Source organism: Hyperolius riggenbachi, chromosome 4 (genome assembly GCF_040937935.1).
Source record: "Hyperolius riggenbachi isolate aHypRig1 chromosome 4, aHypRig1.pri, whole genome shotgun sequence".
In the NCBI taxonomy this organism is placed as follows: Eukaryota; Metazoa; Chordata; class Amphibia; order Anura; family Hyperoliidae; genus Hyperolius; species Hyperolius riggenbachi.
The window spans coordinates 464,655,991-464,682,283 of NC_090649.1; the positions used below are offsets into that span (position 1 = coordinate 464,655,991).

At 46.2% G+C, this 26,293-nt stretch overlaps 1 protein-coding gene across 1 annotated transcript in view; it reads right to left on the reverse strand.

The window, feature by feature from the left end:
• Window positions 1-13,658: 13,658 nt before the first annotated feature.
• Window positions 13,659-26,293, reverse strand: part of LOC137570982 (large ribosomal subunit protein P2-like) — an 18,200-nt gene continuing 5,565 nt past the window's right edge. Inside the window, exons 3-5 of the mRNA XM_068279679.1 lie at window positions 21,852-21,900; window positions 16,252-16,344; window positions 13,659-13,783 (exon numbers count right to left, since the gene is read on the reverse strand). Of these exons, the coding sequence (XP_068135780.1) occupies window positions 13,701-13,783; window positions 16,252-16,344; window positions 21,852-21,900 (225 nt within the window). The 3' untranslated portion in view covers window positions 13,659-13,700. The remainder of the gene's footprint in view (window positions 13,784-16,251; window positions 16,345-21,851; window positions 21,901-26,293) is intronic.

A 26,293-nucleotide genomic window follows, 5' to 3' on the forward strand; every position in this document is an offset into this window, starting at 1 on the left:
AAAATGCTAGCAGATTTTGAAACGCTTTTTCTTCTTTTTCTGTAGCGTTTCAGCTAGCGTTTTGCGGTTTTGTCTAGCGGTTTTGGTGTAGTAGATTTCCTGTATTGTTACAGTAAAGCTGTTACTGAACAGCTACTGTAACAAAAACCGCCTGGCAAACCGCTCTGAAGTGCCGTTTTTCAGAGCGGTTTGCGTTTTTCCTATACTTGACATTGAGGCAGAAACGCATCCGCAATCCAAAAAATGCCTCACCCAGGCATTTTTCGTTTCTGCAAAACGCCTCCCGCTCTGGTGTGCACCACCCCATTGAGATACATTGACCAAGCAGATCCGCAGCCGCAAGCGGATCTGAAAACGCCCAAAAAGCCGCTCGGTGTGCACCAGCCCTTAAGGTTTTTTTTTTCTTTTTAAATGTAACGCATGCGCCGTTTTCGTTCCATGAGTATGCTACGAAAACGGCGCACTAAGAGACACATAACGCAGTGCAAAATAACGTCCAATTTCATAACCTACATATTGGGAACAAAATCAGAATAATCAAAATTGAGTTCTAATTAAATAAGCGTATGGCCAGCTTAAAAAAAAATGCCTTAAAAGCGCACGTGCAATGATTCCTTATGTGACAGTTCCGCTCAGCAAAGCGCTGCATGTACCATTTTCTGGGCGATTTTGCTATAATGGAAAAAACGCAAAAGGCTCACAAATCGCTTTGATTGCCTTTGCGCTTTTATGAATAAATGCATTGTATATTTTAATTTCCGGGTGAAAGAATTCACTTCCTGATTGACGTCAGGAATTGAGAAAACGGAATCGCTCTGCAAAAGAGCTTACAAAGGCGCTTTGTACAAAATCGTAGCGTGCAGTGGGGGGGGGGGGGGGGGGGGAGGAAAAAACACAAAAAAAATCAAAAGTCGTTGGCGTCAGCGATTTTGATTTTAGCCACTTCACATGATGTGTCAGTTATTTACACATCATTTTGAGGAAATGAGTGAAGCGCAAGCATTATTTCTAGAGGATGGAGATAAGGATGTGTCTCAGGGCTGGTCCACACCAAGAGTGGTTCTGAGCGTTTTTAAAACCGCTTGTGGTTTGAAAACCGCTTGGCTAAGATATTTCAATGGGATGGTGCACACCACAGCAGTTCATTTTTTTCCCCAAAACTCAAACTCCGGTCCTGCAGAATTTTTGCAGATTTCTGAGGCGATTCAGCCTCAATGTTAAGTATAGGAAAGTGGAAAATTCGCTCTGAAAAGCCCTAGATCAGAGCGAATTTCCAAGCATTTTTGTTACCGAAGCTGTACCGTAACAAAATATAAAAACCGCTACACCAAAACGCTCCAAAAATCGCTAGGTATGTTTAGAAAATCGCCTTGCACATGCCTAGAATCCCTCTGAAAAATCACTTCAAAAAGCGTTATGCTTTTGCTTTTACGCTAGCGCTTTTTTGATGTTTACTGGACCTCAGTCAGGCGACATTACACACATGGATGAAAGGTGTTATGATGATGTACCCGCTGCTGCTTCCTTTTGTCAGTTGTCAGATGCAAGTGAAGCAGTTTATGATGATGATGTGTCCATGCATGTGACGTGGGGTGCCTGCAAGAAGAGATGAGGAGGGGGACAGGTAAGATGGGGAGACAGAGAGGGAGAGAAGTGTTGGAAGCAGGGTGAGCTCATTGCAAGGAGCTAGTGGCACTGGCAAACAGCATGTAATAATAATAATAATCGGAACATTTGTATAGCGCTTTTCTCCTGTCGGACTCAAAGCGCTCAAGAGCTGCAGCCACTGGGATGCGCTCAAGAGGCCACCCTGCAGTGTTAGGGAGTCTTGCCTTGAACTCCTTACTGAATAGATACTTGACCTAGCCAGGATTTGAACCCTGGTCTCCCATGTCAAAGCCAGAGCCCTTAACCAGTACACTACATGTATCGTCACCTGGGGGTCAGCGAGCCAACACACCCGCCAACTTCTGCTGTTACCACAACCAGAATGCCGTCATCCCAAAGCTCACCAGTGTTTTTTGTGTGTGTGCCTCTGACAACAACAGTGCCATTTGCAACCTGTGCCATAAGATTCTGAGTCGATGGGAAGGCAACTTCCCATCAAGGTACAACTGTGTTGCGAAGGCACCTGATCTCCAAACACAATGGGAGCAATTTCCAAGAAAAACACCTGCTACCTACAGTAAAATATGGTGGTGGTTTCATCATGCTGTGAGTGTGTGGCCAGTGCAGGGACTGGGAATCTTTTCAAAGATGAGGGACACATGGATTCCATTCAGTATGGCTTTGTTCATATCTAAAATCAAAGTAGCTGATGCCAGCGATCTTTGATTTTTTGCACGTTTTTTCCCCCCTCCCGGTGCTCCACTGCGCGCTATGATTTTGTTAAGCGCTTTTTCAAAGCGATTTGTTTTCTCACTTCCTGACGCAAGTCAGGACGTGAACTCTTTGACCTGGAAAAGGCATTTCCTATACCTTCCATTGTAGCAAAATCGCCTGAATATAATTGAAAATCTACGGACTCTCTATAGGGAAGATCGGGTTTGCGCATGACGTCGGCGACGTCATTTGCGATCCTCCCCGTAGTGAAGACCGGAGCTGTGCGGGGATCGCAGGATCCAGGCTGGGTAATACAACTGGCTGGATCGGGGGATGCTGGACACTTGTACTAGCTAGCCGAGTGCTAGCTAAAGGTTTTACAGGCATGGGATACCATTAATTATACTGGGGGACACAAACTGGCAAAACCTCCTGAACGGCGTAATGCTCAGGAGGTGAAAGAGAGCTGTCCATGCTCGGAAGCCATCAAACCTGAATGAACTAGAGATGTTTTGTAAAAAGGGATTGGTCCAAAATACCTTCAATCAGAATCCAGGCTCTCATTGGAGCCTACAGGAGGTGTTTAGAGGCTGTAATTTCTGCAAAAGGAGGATCTACTAAATATTGATTTTAAGAAAAAGACACCGAGCCCAATATGGTGTAGTATGCTCAGGACAATAGTGGATAATGTAATGTGAGAAGGTTATACTCACAAACAAGGGTTACCGCTGAGGCAACCACTGTGAATGCAGGTGAGGAGATTAGACCTGTCCTCACTCAGGGTTAAGAAGTCGCTCTCTGTAGATAGAAGAAAGGTAGGGGTGGGTCCCAAGGGTGGACACTATAATGACTTTGATGAACAGAGGCGCCAGCAGAATAAAAACAATTAAAAGTTTTAAAATATGCTGGGGAGGCAGTGGTGGACTTACCTCCGAAAGCAGACTAGACTACTTGTCTGACATAAATAAACACTTTATTAGTACCCCAATAGATGCATCTATTGGGGTACTAATAAAGTGTTTATTTATTCTGCTGGCGCCTCTGTTCATCAAAGTCATAAATATTGATTTTGTTTCTTTTTATGCAAATTTATGCACCTGCCTAATTTTACCATTACTGGCACAGGGGGAACACCGCCTGTTAACCCATTAGCCAGCCACATTACTGCATTAATGTGTGCCTTGCTATGGTAATGCACCACAGCACTGCAGGGGTCTGGTCAGGGTCGGACTGGGACACTGGGGGCCCACCAAAGAAATTTCAACCTGGGGCCCACACATCCCAGGATTGCGGGGAAAAAGGGTGTGACCATGCACCAGAAGGTGGGCATGGTCACGATGTATTATGGACAGGGCCAAATGTACATGACCTTAGCAGCATTGTAATTCAGAGACACGGCGGCCCAGCAAAACTTTGCAGAGTCCCCTCCTTCAATGTAAAGTAATGTCCTTCTTTGCAGAGGTTGCGACCGCATCGGGGCCCTTGGGCCAAAGGGGCCCCGAAGGGCCCTCCATCAACTACAGTATTACCTCTCTATTGGTCCTGTGCTCATAATAATCACATCTTTAGATACTTTGAACAGTGGTAATCATTAACAAGCTATTTCCCATCCCCTTCTTGCACCTCTGACACTGTAGTTGCCATTGGCAGTTTTGGTGCGTCGTATCAATTGTTATGTATAGAGCGCTTGGGGGCCCCATTGTAAAATTTGCATCGAGGCCTACAGCTCCTTAGCTACGCCACTGCTCTCAGCATGAGTGATTACAGCACTGAGAAGAGAATTTTTGTGCAGCAATTGGATCTCTGTCAGACAAGGAGGGGGGGGCCCACCAGAGACCTGGAGGCAGGGCCCACCGAGGGAAAAAAACTGTACTACTGTGGCCCAGTCCGACCCTGGGTCTGGTGACTGGTCCAATTGATTTTTTTTTTTAGCCCAAATCAATCAAAATTACAATCGGTCAGACATGATGGGACATAGATTTCTGATAGAATCAGAGTGATCAAATTTGTAGGGAATAAAAACGGAAAATGGACAAGTGTGTGACTACCTTCACTGAATACTGGAGATGGGAATAATCCCAGCCGAGCTTACATGCAGATTGTATCATGCTTGGAATTGGGCCAATTACAAACATTTCCTGACCATCTCGATTGGTCCAACCCCAAGCTGCAAGCAAGCAGCTCTGAATATTCTGCAGGCAGCATGTTTGCGATTTCATACAAATAGTTATTGCTGTAGTGAAATTACCCCCATAGCACTCCATAGTGTCCTAGCACTTTGTCAATCACCAGGGATCAGCAAATCCACGGAATGCTAATGGGTCCTGACCCTGAAAATTTTATCTCATAAGGAACATGAAGTGAGAGGGATATGGAGGCTGACATATTTATTTCATTTTAACCTCCTTAGCGGTAACCCCGTGTGTGACACGGGGTAAGCCGCCGGAGGGTGCCGCTCAGGCCCTGCTGGGCCGATTTACTTAATTTTTTTTTTGCTGGACGCAGCTAGCACTTTGCTAGCTGCGCCAGCACCCCGATCGCCGCCACCGCGCGCCCGATCGCCGCTATCCGGTGCGGCGCGCGCCCCCCCCCAGACCCCGAGCGCTGCCTGGCCAATCAGTGCCAGGCAGCGCCGAGGGGTGGATCGGGTCTCCCAATGACGTCCCGACGTCGCTGACGTCATTCCGCCCCGTCGCCATGGCGATGGGGGAAGCCCTCCAGGAAATCCCGTTCTTTGAACGGGATTTCCTGATCGCCTATCGCCTGAGGCGATCGGCGGGGCTGGGGGGATGCCGCTGAGCAGCGGCTATCATGTAGCGAGCCCTCGGCTCGCTACATGATTTAAAAAAAGCTATTGAAGGGAAAAAAAAAAAAAAAAAAAAAAAGGATCCACTTACCTGGGGTTTCCTCCAACCCATGACAGCTGTCCCGTGCCTTCGCCGCAGCTCCAGTGGCTCCCGCTCTTCTCAGCTGGCGCAGCCGATCTCGCCAGGTTGGGTTCCGGGTTGGCTTCTTCTGCACTCCACTGTGCGGGTCACGTGGTCCGGCCGATGTCATCAGGACGGTACTACGCAGGCCTCAAATACTTTCAGCCTGCGCAGTACCGTCCTGATGACGTCGGAGGGACCAAGTGACCCGCACAGTGGAGCGCAGAAGAAGCCAACCCGGAACCTGACCTGGCAAGGTCGGCTGCACCAGCGGAGAAGACTGGGAGCCACCGGAGCTGCGGCGAGGGCACAGGACGGCTGCCATGGGCTGGAGGAAGCCCCAGGTAAGTGGATTTTTTTTCTTCAATAGCTTGGGCCATTCCTTTAAACAATGCACAGTGCCTGGCTGTCCTGCTAATGGTGTGTACGCAATTGAAAGATCTTAGACCAATTTTACCACCTTCCATGTAGTATGAGAGCCATACTCTACACAGTCTATTCTTTGGAGCTAAACGCCCCATCAGATAAAAATCTTTGCAAGATGCTGCACACATGCAACAGATCAGTATATGCAAAAGATCTGTTCCTGCAAAATGCATTCATAGTCTATGATATCTGCAAATCCTCATACACACCTTGTTTAACAGACATTCATCTGCAGATCAGATAATTATCTGCAGATCTGAAAATCCATCCTGGTGGATCTGATCTGCAGATCTTCTGAATGTGTGCAGCATCTTGCAAAGATTTTTATCTGATGGGGAGTTCAGCTCCATAGAATAGACTGTGTAGATAACTTTCATACTACATGGAAGGTGGTAAAATTGGTCTAACGCTGGGGATACACGGTACGTTTCTGTACCGTGCATCGAGCAGCTGATCTGCCCAGCTGATAATATTCAGCTGGCCCAATCAAGCCGCTCAACCCCCGCCGGCGGACAATGGCAGGGAATCAAGCGCTGATAAAGGAAGCGGCGGCAGGGACGAGCGGCAATCGATCCGCGCAGATGAGCAGGGATGCGGCTGGGGTCCATCCAGCGGCTAATCGGCTGCCAGATCAACCCGTGTATTTCCGGCATAAGAGCTTTCATTTATCTTTCAAGTGTGTGCACACCATTAGCCTCTGCCTCAAATACTTTTAGCCATAGACCTTGAAAAAGCATGCAGATCAGATGTTTCTCATTGAAGTCTGAACCAGGAACAAGCATGCAGCTAATCTTGTCAGACACTACAGCAGCCAAAGAGATCAACAGGCCAGCCAGGCAACTGGTATTGTTTAAAAAGAAATAAATATGGCAGCCTTCATATACCTCGCAGTTCAGGCTCCATTTAAGTTTGCACATCAGCTACATCAATGCACACCTAGAGCGCTTTTAAAAACGTTTGGCTAATGTATTTGAATGGGATGGATCACAGCAGAGCGATGTGATTTTCTCCCAAACGCAAGTCCTGCAGCATTTCTGCTGATTTCTGAGGCGATTCAGCCTCAATGTTAAGTATAGGAAAGTGGAAAATCTCTTGTAGGGCCCATTCACATGAGCGTTTTGCTGGCGATTTTGGCAAAATGCTCAAACGCTAGCACCTTTCAAAGGGCTAGGGTAATAAGTCTATGGACCCACTCATTTGCAAAACGCGGTCGCTAAAAAAAAAAGTGTGAATGGTGATTTTTTGACAATCGCCAAAAAACACCAGAGCAAAACTCTAGCAAAATGGCTAGCGTTTTTGTTACAGAACCTGTTCAGTTACAGCTCTACTGTAACAAAAAAAAATGCAACACCAAAACACTCCAAAAATCGCTAGGCATGCTTAGAAAATTGCTAGGCACATGCCTAGAAACGCCTAAAAAAATAATTTTGGTAAGCACTGGTCCTCACAAAGAGGGATGAGGGACAAAGGCACCATCCACAGCAAAGATGGTGGGTGAGGAGCATTTGTGGGGTGTGGAGTTTTAAGATCCACCATGGTGAGTCTTTAACCTCCCTGATGGTATGATTATTTACGGATCTTAAACAGTGCAATTTTTCCCACACAGTTTTAGTCCCTAAAACCAGGAAGTAAAAAAAAAATTAAAAAAAAAAATCATACCCTGCATTTACCTTCCTGGGATCTAGCGATGCAATTGTCCTCCAGGTGGGACTATACCCCTATTGTAAGATCACTGTCTGTCATGATGACAAACAGCAGTCTCACCTGAGGGATCCAGAGCCTCCAAGGACCAGAAGAAGAATGGCTGCCAGCATCTGGATCCCAGGGAGGCTAGCTTAAACACCCGCTGTGCTGCAGGCTCTCCATAGACCTTCCGGCGGCTACCCAGAGTCAGGATTGGTATTACCACTCCCGGTTTCTTCTTTTCACTCTGAACCTAACTCTGGTTACTGCCAGGGAGGTTAAACGAGCTCAGAGGACACCTGTACTCAGTCTCAGCCAAGATCCATCCAGCGGCCTGTGTACGCAACCATAGCTAGAAGGTACATGCAGCGGCTCATACAATTTGATTGACCACATCACTTGCGCAAGCGTGGTGGATCCTGGTACTAAACCTTGTGGACGGAAGCCAGCATCCACCAGACTATGGCATGGACTCAAGATTATGAGCTCCTCTGAGGGACAGTTAATAATGTTTGTGGACTTTGCAAAGAAAATTTGGGGACATGTCCACGCTACATGAGGACTGCCCCCACCTGGATCAGTGTGTGCGCCAAAAGCCATACTGCGCAGGCACAAGGCGGTGGGCACCGAGACGAGCAAAAAGGGCTCTGGAAATTTGGGTGCACAGTCGTAGGCCGTAAGGGGAATTTTGACTATAAAGGCACTTATACTGTAATTTAGGTGCTGTCAAAAGATGGCGCCCAAATTACTAGTAAAACAGCCTAACTTGTCCACCAGCAATAGCTCGAAGCCAAATTATGTATTTCCCCAGAGTCCATGGTAGCCTGGATGGGAAATTAGCATTATCGCCACTGTGGCTTTTGAAGGAGCACGGTGAGCAGTTTTTTCAGCTTTTCCCTGTGCCCAAATTTCCCAGCGTCTTAATTACATGAATGCGACAAGTGTGCGGTGCAACCTAGCGCCTGTTATTAAACGGGCATTAGGACTAGTAACAGTAATAAAATTTTAAGGTTTTGCCAACCTGACAGCTTTTGCCCATACAAAAACACCCCTGCAGATCCTCCAATATAGGAACCTACATAAAATGTACGCTCTAGTCTAGGAACCCCCTATCATACAAGGTATACTCTGGGGTATCTCCAACCTGAACCCTCTTAACCACCTTAGCGGTATGGACGAGCTCAGCTCATCCATTACCGCCAGAGGGTGCCGCTCAGGCCCTGCTGGGCCGATTTGAATCAAATAAAAAGCAGCACACGCAGCTGGCACTTTGCCAGCCGCGTGTGCTGCCCGATCGCCGCCGCTCTGCGGCGATCCGCCGCGAGCAGCGGCGAAAGAGGGTTCCCCCAGCCGCCCGAGCCCTGCGCAGCCGGAACAAATAGTTCCGGCCAGCGCTAAGGGCTGGATCGGAGGCGGCTGACGTCAGGACGTCGGCGGACGTCCATGACGTCACTCCGCTCGTCGCCATGGCGACGAGGAAAGCCAAATAAGGAAGGCTGCTCATTGCAGCCTGCCTTGTTAATTCTGATCGCCGGAGGCGATCGGAATTATGCTCCAGGAGCGCCCTCTAGTGGGCTTTCTTGCGGCCAACTTTCAGTTGGCTGCATGAAATAGTTTTTTTTTTAATTTAAAAAAAACCCTCCCGCAGCCACCCTGGCGATCTCAATAGAACGCCAGGGTGGTTAAAGAGTCTGAAGCGAGAATAAATCTCGCTTCAGACCTCATAGATAGCAGGGGCACGTGTGCCCCTGCTAAACCGCCGCTATCCCGCGGCTTAATGGGGGTCCCTGATCCCCCAAATCTCCTCCGTGCAGCGGGGGAACGCTTCCTGGTTGGGGCAGGGCTAACTGCCGCAGCCCTGCCCCACGCACGTCTTGTCAGCGCGTATCTCCGCCTCTCCCCCGCCCCTCTCAGTCTTCCTTCACTGAGAGGGGCGGGGGAGAGGCGGCGATGCGCCGCTGATAGACACGACTGGAGGCAGGGCTGCAGCAGTTAGCCGTGCCTCCAGGAGCAACCAAGTATCACAGTGGGGGGTTTGGGGGTGAAGGTAGCAGAAGTTACCATGTCCCTAGTCAGAGATGCAGTAACACCCCGGCAGTGAACCCAGTCGCCAATGCTAAGCCCCATGCAGTCACGGCATTGCTCTGCAATGCCCGCTCTATAAACAATAAGAGCCATTATTGCGGACCTTATTCAGACATGCGATTTTTCATGCATCACTGAAACCTGGATTTATGCCAATGCGGGCCCCACATTGGAAGCAACCATCCCATACAATTACTCAGTCCTAAGTGAGGGAAGACGAGACCGCAGAGGAGGGGGTGTAGCAATTTGTGGCAAAACAACTCTGCAGCTCAGAGCCCTGAATGTTGGCTCAACAAAGTCCTTTGAATGTATAGGTGCTCAGATCTCAGCTGGTAAAGGCTTCAAAATTTTAGTGGTTTATCGTCCCCCCGGAGATGCTGACCCATTCCTACAGGAATTCTCATAACTTCTGGCAATGCTGACTGTCTTATCCGAGATGGATCATCCTTGGTGACTTCAACGTCTGGGTTGATGACACTCAATCACAAAATGCAAATGAACTAATAAATCTCATGGGTGGACTAGGCTTCACACAAGTTGTAAAATCTGCTACCCACAGAGGAGGGCATACGCTAGACTTACTGTTCCACCTCGGAATGGACATTAGTAACATAACAGTAACCCCAGTGGTGTGGTCAGGCCATCACATAATACAGTTTACTATTGAACATCACCCTATTAAGCAGCTCCCTAAAGAAACAATCAAAATCCATCCCCTAAATAAAATTAACACCGGAGAGGATAACTGCCAACCTGGATTTTACAAATCTGCTCCACAGTCAAATGGACCCAAACACTCTAGTAACCCAGTACAACACCACGATATATGAAACACTTGACAGTATTGCCCCATGGCGCACCAAATGAGCAACAAAAAAGCAGAAAGCTAATTGGTTTGACAAAACCATCATGGATCTAAAAAAAGAAAGGGCGCAGACTTGAAAGACAGTTGCGTAAATCAGGGTCTGAGGAGCACAAATCTAGCCTAATTCAACACCTCAGACAATACCAACAAGCAATAACCAAGAAAAAAAATCAGACTTTATCTCGCACAAAATATCTACAGCCAACAACAGAGCTGGTCAACTCTTCCACACAGTGGAATCACTCTGCAATCCTTCCTGCCTAAAAGCCCCAACCATATTCTCCAGGGAAAGGTGTGAAGAATTCTCTGCCCTCTTCACAAACAAGGTGTCTACCATCCGTGCCAGCATTACACCAACATCAATTGACCACTGGACTTTGCATCTGCCTACTACCGTACCACCATGGCAAGTCTTTGACACTCTGAGTGAAGAAGATTTTGGAATTCTCATTCAAAGTCTCTGCCCCACTACCTGCGACCTGGATCCTGGCCCAACTGGATCCTTAATGCAGTGCCCAGAGCTGATCAGGCCAGCACTTCACAAAATCACTCAGTGCTCCTTGCAAAGTGGACTTTTCCCAGAAGAACTAAAGAAAGCAATCATAAAACCCCTCTTGAAGAAACCATCACTAGATCCTGATTCTGTAACCAACTACAGACCTGTTGCAAACTTACCATTCCTATTAAAAGTTATCGAGAAAGTAGTCGCCAACCAGCTGGAAGCCAGGCTTACAGATAACAACATCTTTGATACTTTTCAGTCAGGATTCAGGAAAAGGCACAGCACTGAAACAGCATTAGTCCGAGTAATGAATGATCTACTTACTGCAAGGGACAAGGGTGATTGCTCAATTCTGATTCTTCTTGACTTGTCTGCAGCATTTGATACTGTGGATCATGAAATACTAATCCAGCGACTGAAGAATTACTGTGGCCTAAGGGGTACTGTTCTTAGCTGGTTTCAGACCTTCCTATCTGGCAGGACACAGCAAGTATGTCTGGGCACACACTACTCTAATCCAGTGCCACTTCCCTATGGAGTTCCACAGGGTTCTGTACTATCACCATTACTCTTTGCAGTCTACATGTTCCCACTGGGCAAAATAATCCAGAACTATGGCCTAGGATACCATTGTTATGCAGATGACACACAACTATATCTGTCCTTCAAGCCTGGCACCCAAGACCCATCAGCATCCATAAATGCGTGTCTAGTGGATTTACAAAATTGGATGAACACCAGCTGGCTGAGGCTGAACTCTGACAAAACAGAGGTGTTGGTGGTAGGTGGTCCACACATGTTGGATAAAGTTCAAAACGCTCACCACCTCAAACTAGCAATTGGGGGAGATACTGTACAGTATAAAGACTCTGTGCGAAACCTTGGGGTGATCCTGGATGGAAATCTAAAACTCAAACAGCAGATATCAGCTGTCGTCAAGTCTTCCTTCTTCCATCTAAGAAATATAGCGAAAATCAAACACCTTATCCAAGCTGAAGACCTACCTGTCCTGGTTCACGCATTTGTATCCTCCCGCCTAGACTACTGCAACGCCCTGTTCATCGGATCTACAGAAAAGGTTCTGCGCCCCTTACAGCTAGTACAAAATGCTGCAGCCAGACTCCTAGCCAATGCCCCCCGCAGCTCACACATCACCCCAGTACTGCAAACTCTTCACTGGTTGCCAGTAAAATGGAGAATCAATTTTAAGATCTGCCTGCTGACATTCAAGGCTCTACACCACATGAGACCCAAATACATAGCGGATCTATTGGAACTTTATGCCCCTCCACGCACCCTCCGTTCTGCCAACAAGATGAAGCTGATTATTCCCAGGATACACTTAACATTTGGTGCTCGGGCCTTTTCCTACGCAGCCCCTACTCTATGGAACTCACTTCCACAATCAGTACGAGAGGCTCCCTCTCTGGACAGCTTTAAAAAAAGGCTAAAAACTCACCTCTCTTCCCTAGCCTTTGAGACTGCATAATGCAGGGTCACAGCGCTTTGAGTCCCCAGGGAGAAAAGTGCTATATAAATATTATTGTAATATTATTGTTTAGCGGCGCTATAGCGGCGGTTTAGGAGGGGGCACACGTGCCCCTGCTAACTATCAGCTCTGAAGCGAGATTTATTCTCGCTTCAGAGTCTCTTTAAAGAGACTCTGTAACAAATTGTTTATCTTTATTTCTTCTATGCTATAAGTTCCTATGCCTTTTCTAATGTGGTCTGGCTTACTGCAGCTTTTCCTAATTGCACAGTAGCTGTGTTATCTCTGTTATATGATCTAATCTTCTCTCTATAGTCGGCACAGTCAGGCTGAGGCAGTCAGACTGGAATGTGCAGGGCTGCTTGTGATTAGCTAGAAGCTGTACACACCCCCTGCAGGCTCTGTGTGACTAACACACTCTGCTTAGCTGAGCCTATTAGAAGCTGGTTAGTTTGTTTGTAAACACTGCCTAAAACTGGCAATTACAAGCCAGGTTTGCAGCAGAGAATGGCAGAAACAGCACAGAGGGGACCAGGAGCACATAATGAATAGAATGGTATGCTTTTTATTGTAAGAATTTCAGAGTACAGATTCTCTTTAAAGCACTCTCAATGCAAGCTCAATTTCAGAGCCTGCCCTTCTTGGTACCAGACAAGAATTCCTTGCACCGTCCTGTTATCAGTCTTACTCTTTGGTATCTTCACAAAATGCAGCCTGTGGAAGTATTCCTATGATCCTCAGTGTGGTATTCTGCGAGTTGCAGGCGGCTGGGTATGTGTTGTATGGACACAGTGTTATCAATGAACCACAGGTCTGTAATACACCATACAATTTTCTGTTAGATTTTGTGTTAGAATGCATCGATTATTTTCTCTAGAGAATGGTCATTACCTCTGGTGCATTGTCTTCTGTTTATCTCCTGCTGAGTAGAACAATGCCTAATTGCTCGGCAGATAGATGGTAAGATAGATACATTTCCAACATGTTGAACTTTATCTATCTGGCAGGTAAATCTAACAGAAAATTGCATGGTGGATTCCCAGCATAAGTGGTGGTGAGGTCATCAGTGAGGCCCAGACTCCACAATAGCTGCAGCTAGCAGAATGCAAACATCCTGGCATTTCATTCAGGATGGTTGTGGAATTGTTCCTGCAGAGCTGTTCAATAAACACCCCACGGATTTAGGATCTTGTATTTTTCCCTCTGGGCTTATATTACTTTCTAATCCAATTGGTGCTTATATGATCCTTCTAAACCACTAGAGGGGAAAGCAGAACCCACTCCCTGCAAACAGAAGCTGTAACCCCCCCCCCCCCCCCATGATGCCCTTTTATTTTCAGAAAGCAAAAACACCAAAGCTCAGAAAAGTCTTTTTTGGTTTTATTGTAAAAGGAGCTGGATTTAATCAAAAAGGCCGAATCCCATGTCCTCATCGGATTCCTCAGCAGACGACTCTTTCTTCTCTTCTTTCTTTTCTTCAGCAGCTGAAAAGCAAACCGTTTTGTTAACATCCTTATGCAATAACAAGCAGTATTCACAACAATCTCACAGGCTGCCATACGGAAGATAAACTTACAAGGAGCCTGAGGTATAGGGCCTGTGGAAGCAGCCATATTTATTTCCTTTTACACAATACCAGTTGCCTGGCAGTCTTGCTGATATTTCTGGTTAGTAGGGTATAAATCCCACACCTGAAACAAGCATGCAGCTAATATTGTCAGACATAGGATCTGCATGCTTGTTTGGGATCTATGGCTTACACTATTAGAGGCAGAGGATCAGCAGGACAGCCAGGCAATGTGTATTATTTAAAAGGAAACAAAAAAACAGGTCAGCCTCCATATTCCTTTACCTCGGGTTCCCTTTAAAGAGAGTCTGAAGCGAGAATAAATCTCGCTTCAGACCTCATAAATAGCAGGCTTAACGGGGGTCCCTTCACCCCCAAATCCCCCTCGATACACCCGGGGAGCGCTTCCTGGTTGGGGCAGGGCTAACCGCCGCAGCCCTGCCCCACGCGCGTCTGTCAGCGCGTATCTCCGCCTCTCCCCCGCCCCTCTCAGTCTTCCTTCACTGAGAGGGGCGGGGGAGAGGCGGCGATGCGCCGCTGACAGACGCGACTGGAGGCAGGGCTGCAGCCGTTAGCCCTGCCTCCAGGAAGAGACAGCCAGCGACCTTTTCACGACACACTTTTGCGGGGGGTGGGTTGGGGGTGAAGGGACCCCCGTTTAGCCGCGGGATAGCGGCGTTTTAGCAGGGGCACACGTGCCCCTGCTATTTATGAGCTCTGAAGCGAGATTTATTCTCGCTTCAGAGTCTCTTTAAGCCTCACATTGACATCAGCCATTTGACAGCCAAAATTACCATGGCCAAGGATTAAGCTGTGGTGGATTTTTTGGGAGAACTGCTGTTGCTCTGGGTATTATGGGAAGCCTCCTGCCTCTCCTCTACACAGGACAGGGACATGTTAAGCAGCTGATTTTACTGATCACCTTCCCAAGTTACAAGTCACTACACCCATCACTGCACAGAAAAATCACTGTTCCCGTACTAGTGTGGCAATTACCTCAGGAAATGTCAAGAAATGTCAATTCAAAGATTTCCGCATGTTATTTACCGGCCAAAAGTGTTCAGTAATTTTCTCCAGCCCACAGCAGCCGATAACCTGCTCTCCCCATGCGGTTTCTGTGCGGTAACTAGACAGCCAGCCAATAGGGAGAGCCACACAGCCTGCTTCTCACTGTGATTGGATGCAATAGGGATGCAGGTGGGTCTTTCAGTGTATCAAAGCAGAGACAAGCTGACAACTCTGCAGGCATCCCTGCATCCCTTTAGATGTGCATATTTGTATTTTAGCACAGCTCCCCCTGGTGGGACAAGCACATCTAAAGGGATGACAGGATGCAGTCTGGAAAACATCCAAGTCACACACAAATCTCCCTGCTGCCCTGCTAGAAGGCTGGTAAGTGACACTTTCCAACCAGGGCTCAGTGAATTGAGGCATGTTTGTTCGGTAAATTAGCGAACTTCTGCCTCATGGGGGGCAAACTTTTGTGAATTTGGAAAAAAGTGTTAAATACCACAGGAGGTACAGTATTTTAGTGATCAAAAAGATTTTACCAAATTGCTTATTGTGAATAGAGCCCATTAAGAAGCATTAAATCTGCTCCTTGACTTAGTTATAAATTCTCTAAGCATACCTTCTCGGTCTACATGAAATAACACTGCTGAAAATACACTGGCAATCCAAAGTGCTTTCTGCTACCTACTTCATAATTGAGATAGGCAGAGACAGGGCTGTGGAGTCGGAGCAATATTGGGTACATGGAGACAAAGTTGGTGGTTTCATATACTGTGGAGTCAGAGGATTTTTGTACCAACTCCACAGCACTGATAAGTAGGAATCAGAATCGAGGAGATGGAGTCAGAGCAATTTTGGGTACCTGGAGTCGGAGGTTGCATAAACGGAGGAGTCTTTGAGCATTCAGTCTATGAATGATTATAGCTGAGTCAGTCTTCTGTGATGTCTTTTCAAGCTCTGCATTCCTGCTACAAGGATAGCAGGAAAGCAGAGCCAGAAGGCGGCAGGCTTGGGCTTGAAAAGACATCACAGAAGACTGACTCAGCTATAATCAATCAGGGGCAAAGCTAGACTGAATGCTCAGTCAGGGATTTTATCAGAGCTGATAAGAAGACTGAGTAGTAAAAGAGAAACAGAGAGCAGAGTAGGTGTTTACTGTCATGCCCCCATTGATATATATGGTAAAATACATGAAGGTGCTTAGTCTTTGGTTCTCTTTAAGAGCAAAGATGATTCGCCGCATCCCCACAGGCATACGAGGTCTTTACCCCCCCATTAATGTGGTTTAAGTGGAAAATCCCATCTTCACAACGGGACTTTATCATTGCATGTCTGATCACGGCCATTTTGTAAGGCCGTCTTGCAGGACATTACCTGGGGCAGCAGATCCACCGGCTGCAGAGGCCGCAGATCCAGAGGCAACGGCCACGGCACCTCCAGAGGGCATGCTGGCCAGCTTGGTGTTACCTGTCAATGAACAGATACAATAAGATTACATATATATCACGTTCCAAAACTCACAACAGATCTTTGTAACTACAAATGGTTCAGTACAACTGCAGAAAAAAAAACAAAAAAAAAAAAAAACAAAAAAAACTTTCACATACTGGAGAGTACCCCCTGCTGCTGCTCCCCCCCCCTCCCCCCCTCGCTCTCTACTGCAGGCACCAATCCTGGCTACACCTATCTCTGGCTCCCTATACTGCGGGCACCAATCCTAGCTACACCTATCCCTGGCTTCCTATGCTGCGGCTACCTAATCCTGGCTACACCTATTCCTGGCTTCCTATGCTGCGGCTACCTAATTCTGGCTACACCTATCCCTGGCTACCTATGGGGCCCGGGTCCAAATAATTGTTTAATACCGTATACCATGGTATTTGTTTTGACGGTTATACCGTGGAATTTCATACGGTTGCAACCCTACAGGTAAGTGTCAGCTTTTTTTTGTTAGTTTTTTTAAACCTTCCACAGAACCCCTTTAACCTCCTTAGCGGTAACCCCGTGCTGGACACGGGGTAAGCCGCCGGAGGGTGCCGCTCAGGCCCTGCTGGGCCAATTTTCATAATTTTTTTTTTTGCTGGACGCAGCTAGCACTTTGCTAGCTGCGCCAGCACTCTGATCGCCGCCGGCCCCTGCCCGATCGCCGCTATCTGATGCGGCGCGCCCCCCCCCCCCCCAGACCCCGTGCGCTGCCTGGCCAATCAGTGCCAGGCAGCGCCGAGGGGTGGTTCGGGACTCCCAATGACGTCCCGACGTCGGTGACGTCATCCTGCCCTGTCGCCATGGCGACGGGGGAAGCACTCCAGGAAATCCCGTTCTTTGAACGGGATTTCCTGATCGAAGCGGGCGGGGGGATGCCGCTGAGCAGCGGCTATCATGTAGCGAGCCCTGCTGCGCTGCCCCCTGGCGGAATTTTTCATACCGCCAGGGGGGTTAAAGCAGACTCGAACTGTCACAGCTACATTCGACTTCCTGTTTGACTGCTTCATTTGCACAAAGACAACATTAGGCCATTAACATTTACAATGCATAAAATAAATTGTAAATAAAAAAGCAACCCATTTTGTGTACCATTGTTGCACACTATAATGTCCCTGTTTAACATTGTTTAATGTTGTATTGACTCCCCTACCTATTGTACAGTGCCGTCTAATAGGTTAGCGCTTTTTAAAAAAAAAAGATTAATAAATAAAAAAAGTAAACACAAACAGGTTCTTAGTAGTCCTAGGGGTATATGTACCCATGTTATCTCCTGCCACGTGAGCTATGTTTTAAGCCCCATACACACGCTCAACAGCGGCCTTTTATGCAGCACAATTATCAAACAATTTTTGTTGTGAAACAAGTCGAAACAACCAGAAAAAAATTGATTGCCATTGTTCACACAACTGATAAGATTGATAACACAACATCCAACAGTTGGATTGACGTCTGATCACTTGTTTGAATAGCAAGCAACTTTTTCTGGTTGTTTCACAACAAAAGTTGTTTGATAATTGTGCTGCATAAAAGGCCGCTGTTGAGCGTGTGTATGGGGTTTTAGAAACTATATATAGTATTCGGCTCTGTGTAACAGGAACATGTTTATACATACATATGTGATGCTGTTACCAGAACCAACTAAAGTTGTGTCTAGAGAGGCCTCCTCTGAGAACTTCCCAAAAGTGGAAAAATCCAGTTAAAGTGCCTCTCATTTACTCTGGTCCACAAGCGAAACTCAGCAGGTTCAATAACCAAACCTGTGGGTATTAGGATGGACCTTAAACCAAGAAGGTGAAGAGGAGTGTATCCTTAGTGGTTAATATACTAACGTGTGCAGAAAAATGAGAATACTTTCTAGAATTCTAAGAGTGGTTTATTTAAAAACCACGAAAGCCAAAAAAGTCAAAAGCCAGCACCGACAACCTGCCAACTTTATTTTATCTACAGAAATACAGATGGTAAACTAATTCTCTAAATTCAGATTTTTATTTAATATACCTTTTCTGGCAATAAGGAAAATGACCAACATTAAAGCACAACTGAAACGAAAGGGATATGAACAGTAAAATTTATATCAAAGCGCTACAGTAAAAAGTCACATAGTCCAACGGAGTGCACGGCAACCAGGTCTGGCAGACCCATTCACAGTCCATGTAAAAAAAAATGTATAGCGCACATCCAAGTACATTTATCCTTCTGAGGTTTAAGTGCAGACTCCTAGCCATAGAGAGGAGGCCACACCCCCAGCTTGCACTGAGGACATGATAGGAGGGCTCTTGCTCTGGACAATGTGTATTCCCCCCATCCAGGTGAGAAGCCCCCCTGCAGCCAGGTGTGTGAATGCTGAGTGGGAAGGAGGAGAGGAATGAGCTGTGTGTTTGGGGGACCCTCACATGGCGTAGAGACCCCCCCTTGTGAATCAGCTGTTCCTCCAGACTTTGCAGCAGCTCTACCTGTGTCCACTCTCTGCTGGAGGTGCTGTCTGTGTCTGCTACAAGCTGCATGACACTGGGACAAAATCTGGTAATCCTTTGTGGAGAAGTGCACCAGGATCCTGAGGCTCCTGGATATGTGCACATTTGGCCAATCTAATAGTGGCCAAATTATCTGGCGAGTCTGCATGCTGTTGGGTGTCTATGGTGGAGGATTGTACACACCAGATAGGAGTCTGCACTTGAACCTTAGAAGGAAAAATGTACTTGGATGTGCGCTATACGTTTTTTACATGGAAAGGGATATGAAGGTTGCCATTTTTATTTCCTTTAAAACACAGGACTACCTGGCAACTGGCATTGTTAAGAAGAATAAATATGGCAGCCTCCATATCCCTCAGTTTAGGTGTCCTTTAACCCCCTTAAAGAGACTCTGTAGGGAGATTAAAAATTGCTTTTTACCTTATATTCAATAGGGGCATGTTTGCCCCTGCTAAAACGCCGTTATCCCGTGGCAGAACGAGGGGTCTTTACCCCCCAAATCCCCCCCCCCCTGCAAAATCCACAACTTTCTTGGTCGTGGATTTTGCTGCTCTAGGAGGCAGAGCTATGAGCCACAGCTCTGCCTCCATGCACCGTCTATCAGCGGTGGATCTCCGCCTCTCCCCCGCCCCTCATTGAAAACTGAGGGGCGGGAGAGAGGTGGCGATCAGGGCTAACAGATGCGCTGAGAGGCAGAGCTGCAGGGCTTAGCTCTGCCTCTACAGGAAGCGCTCCCCGAGCACCACCGAGTGGATTTAGGGTGTAAAGACCCCTCGTTCTGCCGCGGGATATCGGCGTTTTAGCAGGGGCAAACATGCCCCTGTTGAATATAAGGTAAAAAGCGTTTTTTTAAATCTCTCTGAGTCTGCCTAACGCCATTGGGTGTGACAAAGGCAGCAGCCCCAGGTCAAGTCCTGGAGTGGGGATTTGCAGGATGCGTGCGCATCTCCGCATGGATGACGGAGCTCTGCCATCAGTCTCCCAGCGCCGCTAAGAGACTGACACATCATTGCATTCCAGCGGTTCTGGAGGTGTGTTTAGCTTCTAAGGGTACAATGGTTAATTTGCATATATTCAGCAGTGGTGCTCTAGGAGACATCTCAAGCTCACTCCAACCTGAATTATCGCAAATTCTTTCTGTTTTAAGAAAGCAAATTTTTGTTTTTCTTAACATCTTAGTAAGGGGGCTTTTAGGACCATTGTAGTCCCTTACACACTCCAATGAGTTCTGGGTCACCATGAGCTTGCTGGTTAGTCTGTACAGCGCCGCTAAGAGACTGTTAGGTCCGCTTCACATTAGCGTTCTGACCCAAAAGGATCCGGTCTCCGCTTCACCGGATCCGGATGGCTCAGTCCGTGGCCCGGTTCACATAGTGAAAACGGATCTGATCAATGATTGATCCGATCCGTTTTCACTCAGCAAATACATGCCTAATTTTCCGTTGTAGCCGGCGGTAGAGGCTTCCTCTTCTTCCGCTGTGACTACACAGTGCTTCACGTGACTAGTCACATGACGCGGAAGACGGAAGCCTCTACCGCCGGCTACTACTGAAAATTAGGTATTTATAAACCCTCCCTCACTAACCCGCCCGGCTGCTGCACCCTCCCGTCGCTAAATTCGCGCCGGCACATGCCCCCATCCCCCGTGAAACAGTCAGTTTCTTCACTAGTGTGAAGAAACATTCTGTTTCCCATTGCCCCAATGTTGCAGTATTTTTTGTCTGGATCCGTTCCGCCGGGCAGAACGGTCCGGAAAATTAGGGCCTGCAGCAGTATTTAGATCCGTGGACCGGAATGTATCCGTACTAACGGACGCATGTGAATGGATCCATAGGTTAACATTGGATCCTTTCACATCCATTCCGTTTGTACAGTATACGTTCTGGTTCTGATCCGCAAAAATAGATGGAAATCGCTTGTGTGCTGAGTTGTACATCCCTGCAGCTACGCCTTCAAGCTACAGCTTATTATTTTTAAGTCCAATACACTGTTAGAAATCGGCCATGTAGTCTTGTATAAAGTTTATTACAGTAGTGCTTGTTTGTAAGGATGGTCAATGACATGCTAGTAAATCTCATGCACATTTTAGGCATATCTGTGTAGCTTGGAAATGGACCAATCAAATCAAGCAGCCAAGAATTATTAGCATGGACATGTCGGCTGCAGGGACAGGTCGGCTGCAGGGACTGGAGGAAGCGCCGGGTAAGTAGATCTGGGGTAGCTTAAAATGCTTGATGTTTCCTTTAACGTTATGTCATAGCCATATTAAGTGATCTACAAGGCCAATATGTATACTTTTTTCGCCTCTAGGCTAAGTATATTGGGGCTCTCCTTCCAAGTGCAGCAGCATCCCTCCTATTCCATGTCCCACTTCCTAACATCATATATTCCTGTACAGCAGCCACTATCTTTCATGCACAGCTCTCTTGGACATCACCTTCCCTACTCATGTGTTGCTTTACATTTGCAGACTTCTTTCAGATGTAGCAGCCCTTCTCATGTCCAGGTGCCCCCCCCCCCCCCCCAGGCTGCAGCTGCCCAAGGCCCTGGCCTTCCCAGAAATCCAGCCCTGGTGATAACGCTAGCGCCGCATTGCACATGCACAATAGAATGTTTTAATCTCTGAAAACAGCGGATTTCAAAGACATATGCAAAATGCTCCAATTAGGACTGCACCATTCTCTGTACAGACTGCACCATTACTTTAGTGAGGCAGCAAGCATTAGCAGAGACAGTAGGAGGCAAGTTGTTCTGCCCCCTCCTGTCTCTGCTATTGCTTTCTGCAGCACTAAAGTAACAGTGCAGTCTGTACAGAGAATGGTGCATCCCTGATCAGAACTTCCGGCTGGGCACGTCTCTGAAATCAGCGGTCCATCAGCTGTTTTCAGAGAATGAAAGTTCTATTGCGCATGCTTAACTCAGTAATAACGCAATATGGTTAAGTCACGACGTCAAGAAGACGCTAGAAATCTAGGGCAAACCGAAACCACACCGTTGAAAAAGGTAAGAACTTACCCTGAGCGATTACATCCTCAATCTTCTTGCCTTTAAGTTCATTGATTACCTATAAGAAAAAGAGACCAGTTTTAAGAAGTGCACAGACATCCCTATTTCCAAACAGAGAGCATTTTAGAATTCCCGTAGCTTTTGACTTTCTTGAATTAAATTAAATACGTTAAATAAGTCGCCCTCATCTTCAGGAAATCTACATGTTCAGCATAACTAAATACTGCAGATTTCACTTACCTTATTAATATTTATTATTTTTAGTATTTATATAGCGCCGACATATTACGCAGTGCTGTACAGTATATATATATATATATATATATATATATATATATCTTGTCACTAACTGTCCCTCAAAGGAGCTCACAATCTAATCCCTACCATTGTCATATGTCTATATTATGTAGTGTAAGTACTGTAGTCTAGGGCCAATTTTAGGGGGAGCCAATTAACTTATCCGTATGTTTTTGGAATGTGGGAGGAAACCGGGGTGCCCGGAGGAAACCCACGCAGACACGGAGAGAACATACAAACTCTTTGCAGATAGTGCCCTGGCTGGGATTCGAACCAGGGAACCAGCGCTGCAAGGCGAGAGAGCTAACCACTACGCCACCGTGCTGCACCTTATGCAGTATTACTGTCTAAAGTAAAAGTAAAGGCCAGTCTCTGCGTATAGAAAGCTGATCTAGCTCTCAAGCTACCCCTCAACAATCTGCTGCCTGCTTTCCCCTAGAAACCGGATTCTCCAGCTCTCCCTCAGCAAGCAACAGTAGATGGATGAAGGCGGGGCCGGTGACTCTTCCCATAGAAAGCACCTGGAAACATTACAAGCCCCACCCACAGCTATTTACTGATACTTGGCTGAAGCTAAACAAAATTCTACCTGTTCTGAAAGTAAATCTGCACTCTAAGTACATTTTGTATTCTCTGGGGATACATCATCATCAATACAAAAATCCCTTTGATCGCCTCCTATCCTACCATCCAGCGACCTAAGGTGGGATGGTAACTCCTCCAGATTGCAAAAAAAAAACAAACAAAAACAAACAATGGCTGTTCATATGGTACTCAGCCCTCCGCCAGGGACAACCACAAACTACACAGTTATCACGTCTGCAGAGAAGATCATCGGAACCCCCCCCCCCCCCCCCCCCCCATCACCAGAGCTCCTGCACCACTCCAGACTGCAATCTAGAGTAGCTAGGATTGCAAGATTCCTCCCACCCTGGCAACTGCTACTTCAAGCTACTCCCACTGGGGCGTCTCTTCAAAGCTATCCCCACTACGACCTCCAGACACAGGAACACTTTCTTTCCCCAAGATGTCCTGGCCCACAAATCAGCCTCCCACCTTGCCTTCCTACTCTGAGAAATGTATCTAGCTATCCACGCTGCACTGCAAATTGTATATTGTAAACTGTATAATCACGTTTTAATTGTATTCTAAGTCTGTCTTCCATGTGTACCTATTTAATGTATGTTCTTGTCCGTGAAGGTTTGCTGCTCCGTACTGCCAACAATTCCTTGTATGATCCTGTACTTGGTAACTAAAATCTATTCTGATTCCTGATTCCTATCCCAGTTTCTGTGGAAACACTTTTTTTTCTTGGAGGGGAGGGGGGGGGGGGGGGGTATAAAGAATGGTTTTATTTTCTTTCACAAGAATGGAGCCATGATACTGAATGCATAAACTCACTGAATACTTTGCAGAACTTCAGAGCTTGGACCCGTGTGACACAAAAAGGCTGCTTCCCCAGACTTCCTTTACATGCCTGTCCCTCTCTTTGCCTCAGGCTAAAATGCACAAAGAAGGTGAGTGGTGATCATGCATTTTACATTTGTTCTCAATCCCAGAATGTATGCTGCAGCCCAAGCCAGGGACTCCATTAACTCAACACCTTTAATACTTTTTTTGTTTTTGTTATTACTATACCTTCAATGTTGAGGTCTGCATGAGACTGCAGCTTGGGGGGAGAACAACAAATAGCAGCATAGATTCTCTAAGAAAGCAGCATCAGACATACAGTCCTGGTCAAAAGTTTTGAGACTGTCAAAAATATTGGAGATTAGAAAAGTTGGTGCTTAAGTTTTTATAATAGCAATCTGCATATACTCCAGAGTTCAGATGAATTGCATAGTCCTTTCCCATGAAAATTAACTGAATCACCCCCCAAAAAAACCTTTCCACTGCATTTCATTGTTATTTAAGGACCTGCTGAGATCATTCAGTAATCGTCAGGTGAGAATGTTGACTAGCACAAGGCTGGAGATTATGTCATCCTGAGACCATTCATGTGTGGGGTTGCTTCTCATCCAAGGGAGTGGGGCTCACTCACAATTTTGCAAAAAAAAACACAGCCATGAATAAAGAATTGTACCAAAACACCCTCCAGCAGCAACTTTTTTCAACAATCCAACAGTTTGGTGAAGAACAATTCACTTTCCAGCACTATGGAGCACCGTGTCATAAGCCAAAAGTGATAACCAAGTGGCTTGGGGACCAAAACGTTGACATTTTGAGTCCATGGCCTGGAAACTTCCCAGATCTTAATCCCATTGAGAACTTGTGGTCTTTCCTCAAGAGGCGGGTGGACTAACAAAAACCAACTAAGGGCCTTTTTCCACTAGCCTGCGATTTGCTTCTGATCGCAAATCGCAAGGTACATTAAACTAATGGAAACTGCAGCAGCAATTTCCATTAGTGCGATCCGATTGCGATGCGATTTTGGTCAAAGCGCAATCGTCGTCCTGCCGCGTTTTGTATGCGATTGAGCTGGACTATAATGAGTATAGTAGCTCAATCGCAATCGCAAACGCATGGTGGAAATTGAAACGCGATCGCGATCGGAATCGCGATCGCAATCGCGATCGCATTTCATAGTGGAAAAGAGCCCTTATTCTGAGAAACTCAAAGAAGTGATTATGAAAGAATGGGTTGCTATCAGTCAGGATTTGGCCCAGAAGTTGATTGAGAGCATGCCCAGTCGAATTGGAGACGTCCTGAAAAAGAAGGGCCAACACTGCAAATACTGACTCTTTGCATAAATCTCATGTAATTGTCAATAAAAGCCTTTGAAATGTATAAAGTGCTTATAATTATATTTCAGTACATCACATAAACAACTGAAACAAAGATATAAAAGCAGTTTAGCAGCAAACTTTGTAAAAACTAATAATTTTGACAGTCTCAAAACTTTTGGCCAGGACTTTTAAGCATAGAAAGACGTCTTTGCAAACACAGCCAGCCAGTTAGTAAAGCAATAACACGAAGATGGTTTATATGAAATGTTCCACATAATATGGATAAGATTAAAAAAAAAAAAAAAAAAAGGGTTCACCGGGTAACCTTCGTTCTAGTGATCCTCTAGGACAAGGGTCTGAGCTATCAAAAACCTTCTGGGAGGTTGGGATTCGAATTCTATTCGATAACCCATCTTGACCAATGAGTGAATGTATGGGCTTCCTACTGCCTCCCTCCAATACACGCTGAACTTTGTCAATCGACCACCCACTTGCCAGCCAGTCTTTGGGGTTTTTTGCCCCTTAGTAACTTTGTTCGTAAGAAACGATTCGTGACGTATGCAAGATATTAAAATGAGAAGTGAATAATCGTAACGAACAACCGTGTACACACGAACAATTTTTCTAAAAAGTACTGAACTACGACCAATAAAAAATGCGTGCGCAAACGGAAGTGACGCTATTAAAAAAAATCGGCCGACACAGTACACATGTAACGATGTTTGTTTTGTGAACCGTACGTTTTACAAGATAAATAATGTACTTCCCACTGAGATAAATACATTTAACATTCGTACAGCGGAAACGTATCATAAAAAGTGGCCGATCAAGTAATACTAGTGCCGAATAGAATATAGGAAGTGACGTTTACAGATGGCTTTTTCAATGTATGGAACGTGTACCTAATTAACGAGAGTATATATAGGGAGTGGGCAACTTCCGAAATTACAAATATGCGTAGAACATCACAGATAACCGTTATCGAACGATCTTTGTACACACTACGATTGAACAATTATCTGTTAAAAAAATCTGCAGGGTTGGATCGGCCAGATTGAACGATAATGATCGTTAAAAAAAAAAAAGATTGTTGGAAAATTAGAAACGCACGTTTATCGTTCCAATTATCGTTATCGTCCATTTTCGAACGATCGTTATCGGACGTGTGTACTCAGCTTTACTTGAAGTAAAAGCAGTCGCAGCACATACATTCGCTCATTGGTCAGGATGGGTTATCTAATAGAATTCGAATCCCAACCTCCCAGAAGGTTTTTGATAGCTCGGACCCGTGTCCCAGAGGATCACTGGCTAAAAAATTAGCCTGAACTAGAACTTCAAGCAACCCAATAACCATATTCACCGTAAACATTCTAACAGGTACAAATTTATAGACAGATACTCATGTCATACAGTGATCAGAAAAATACA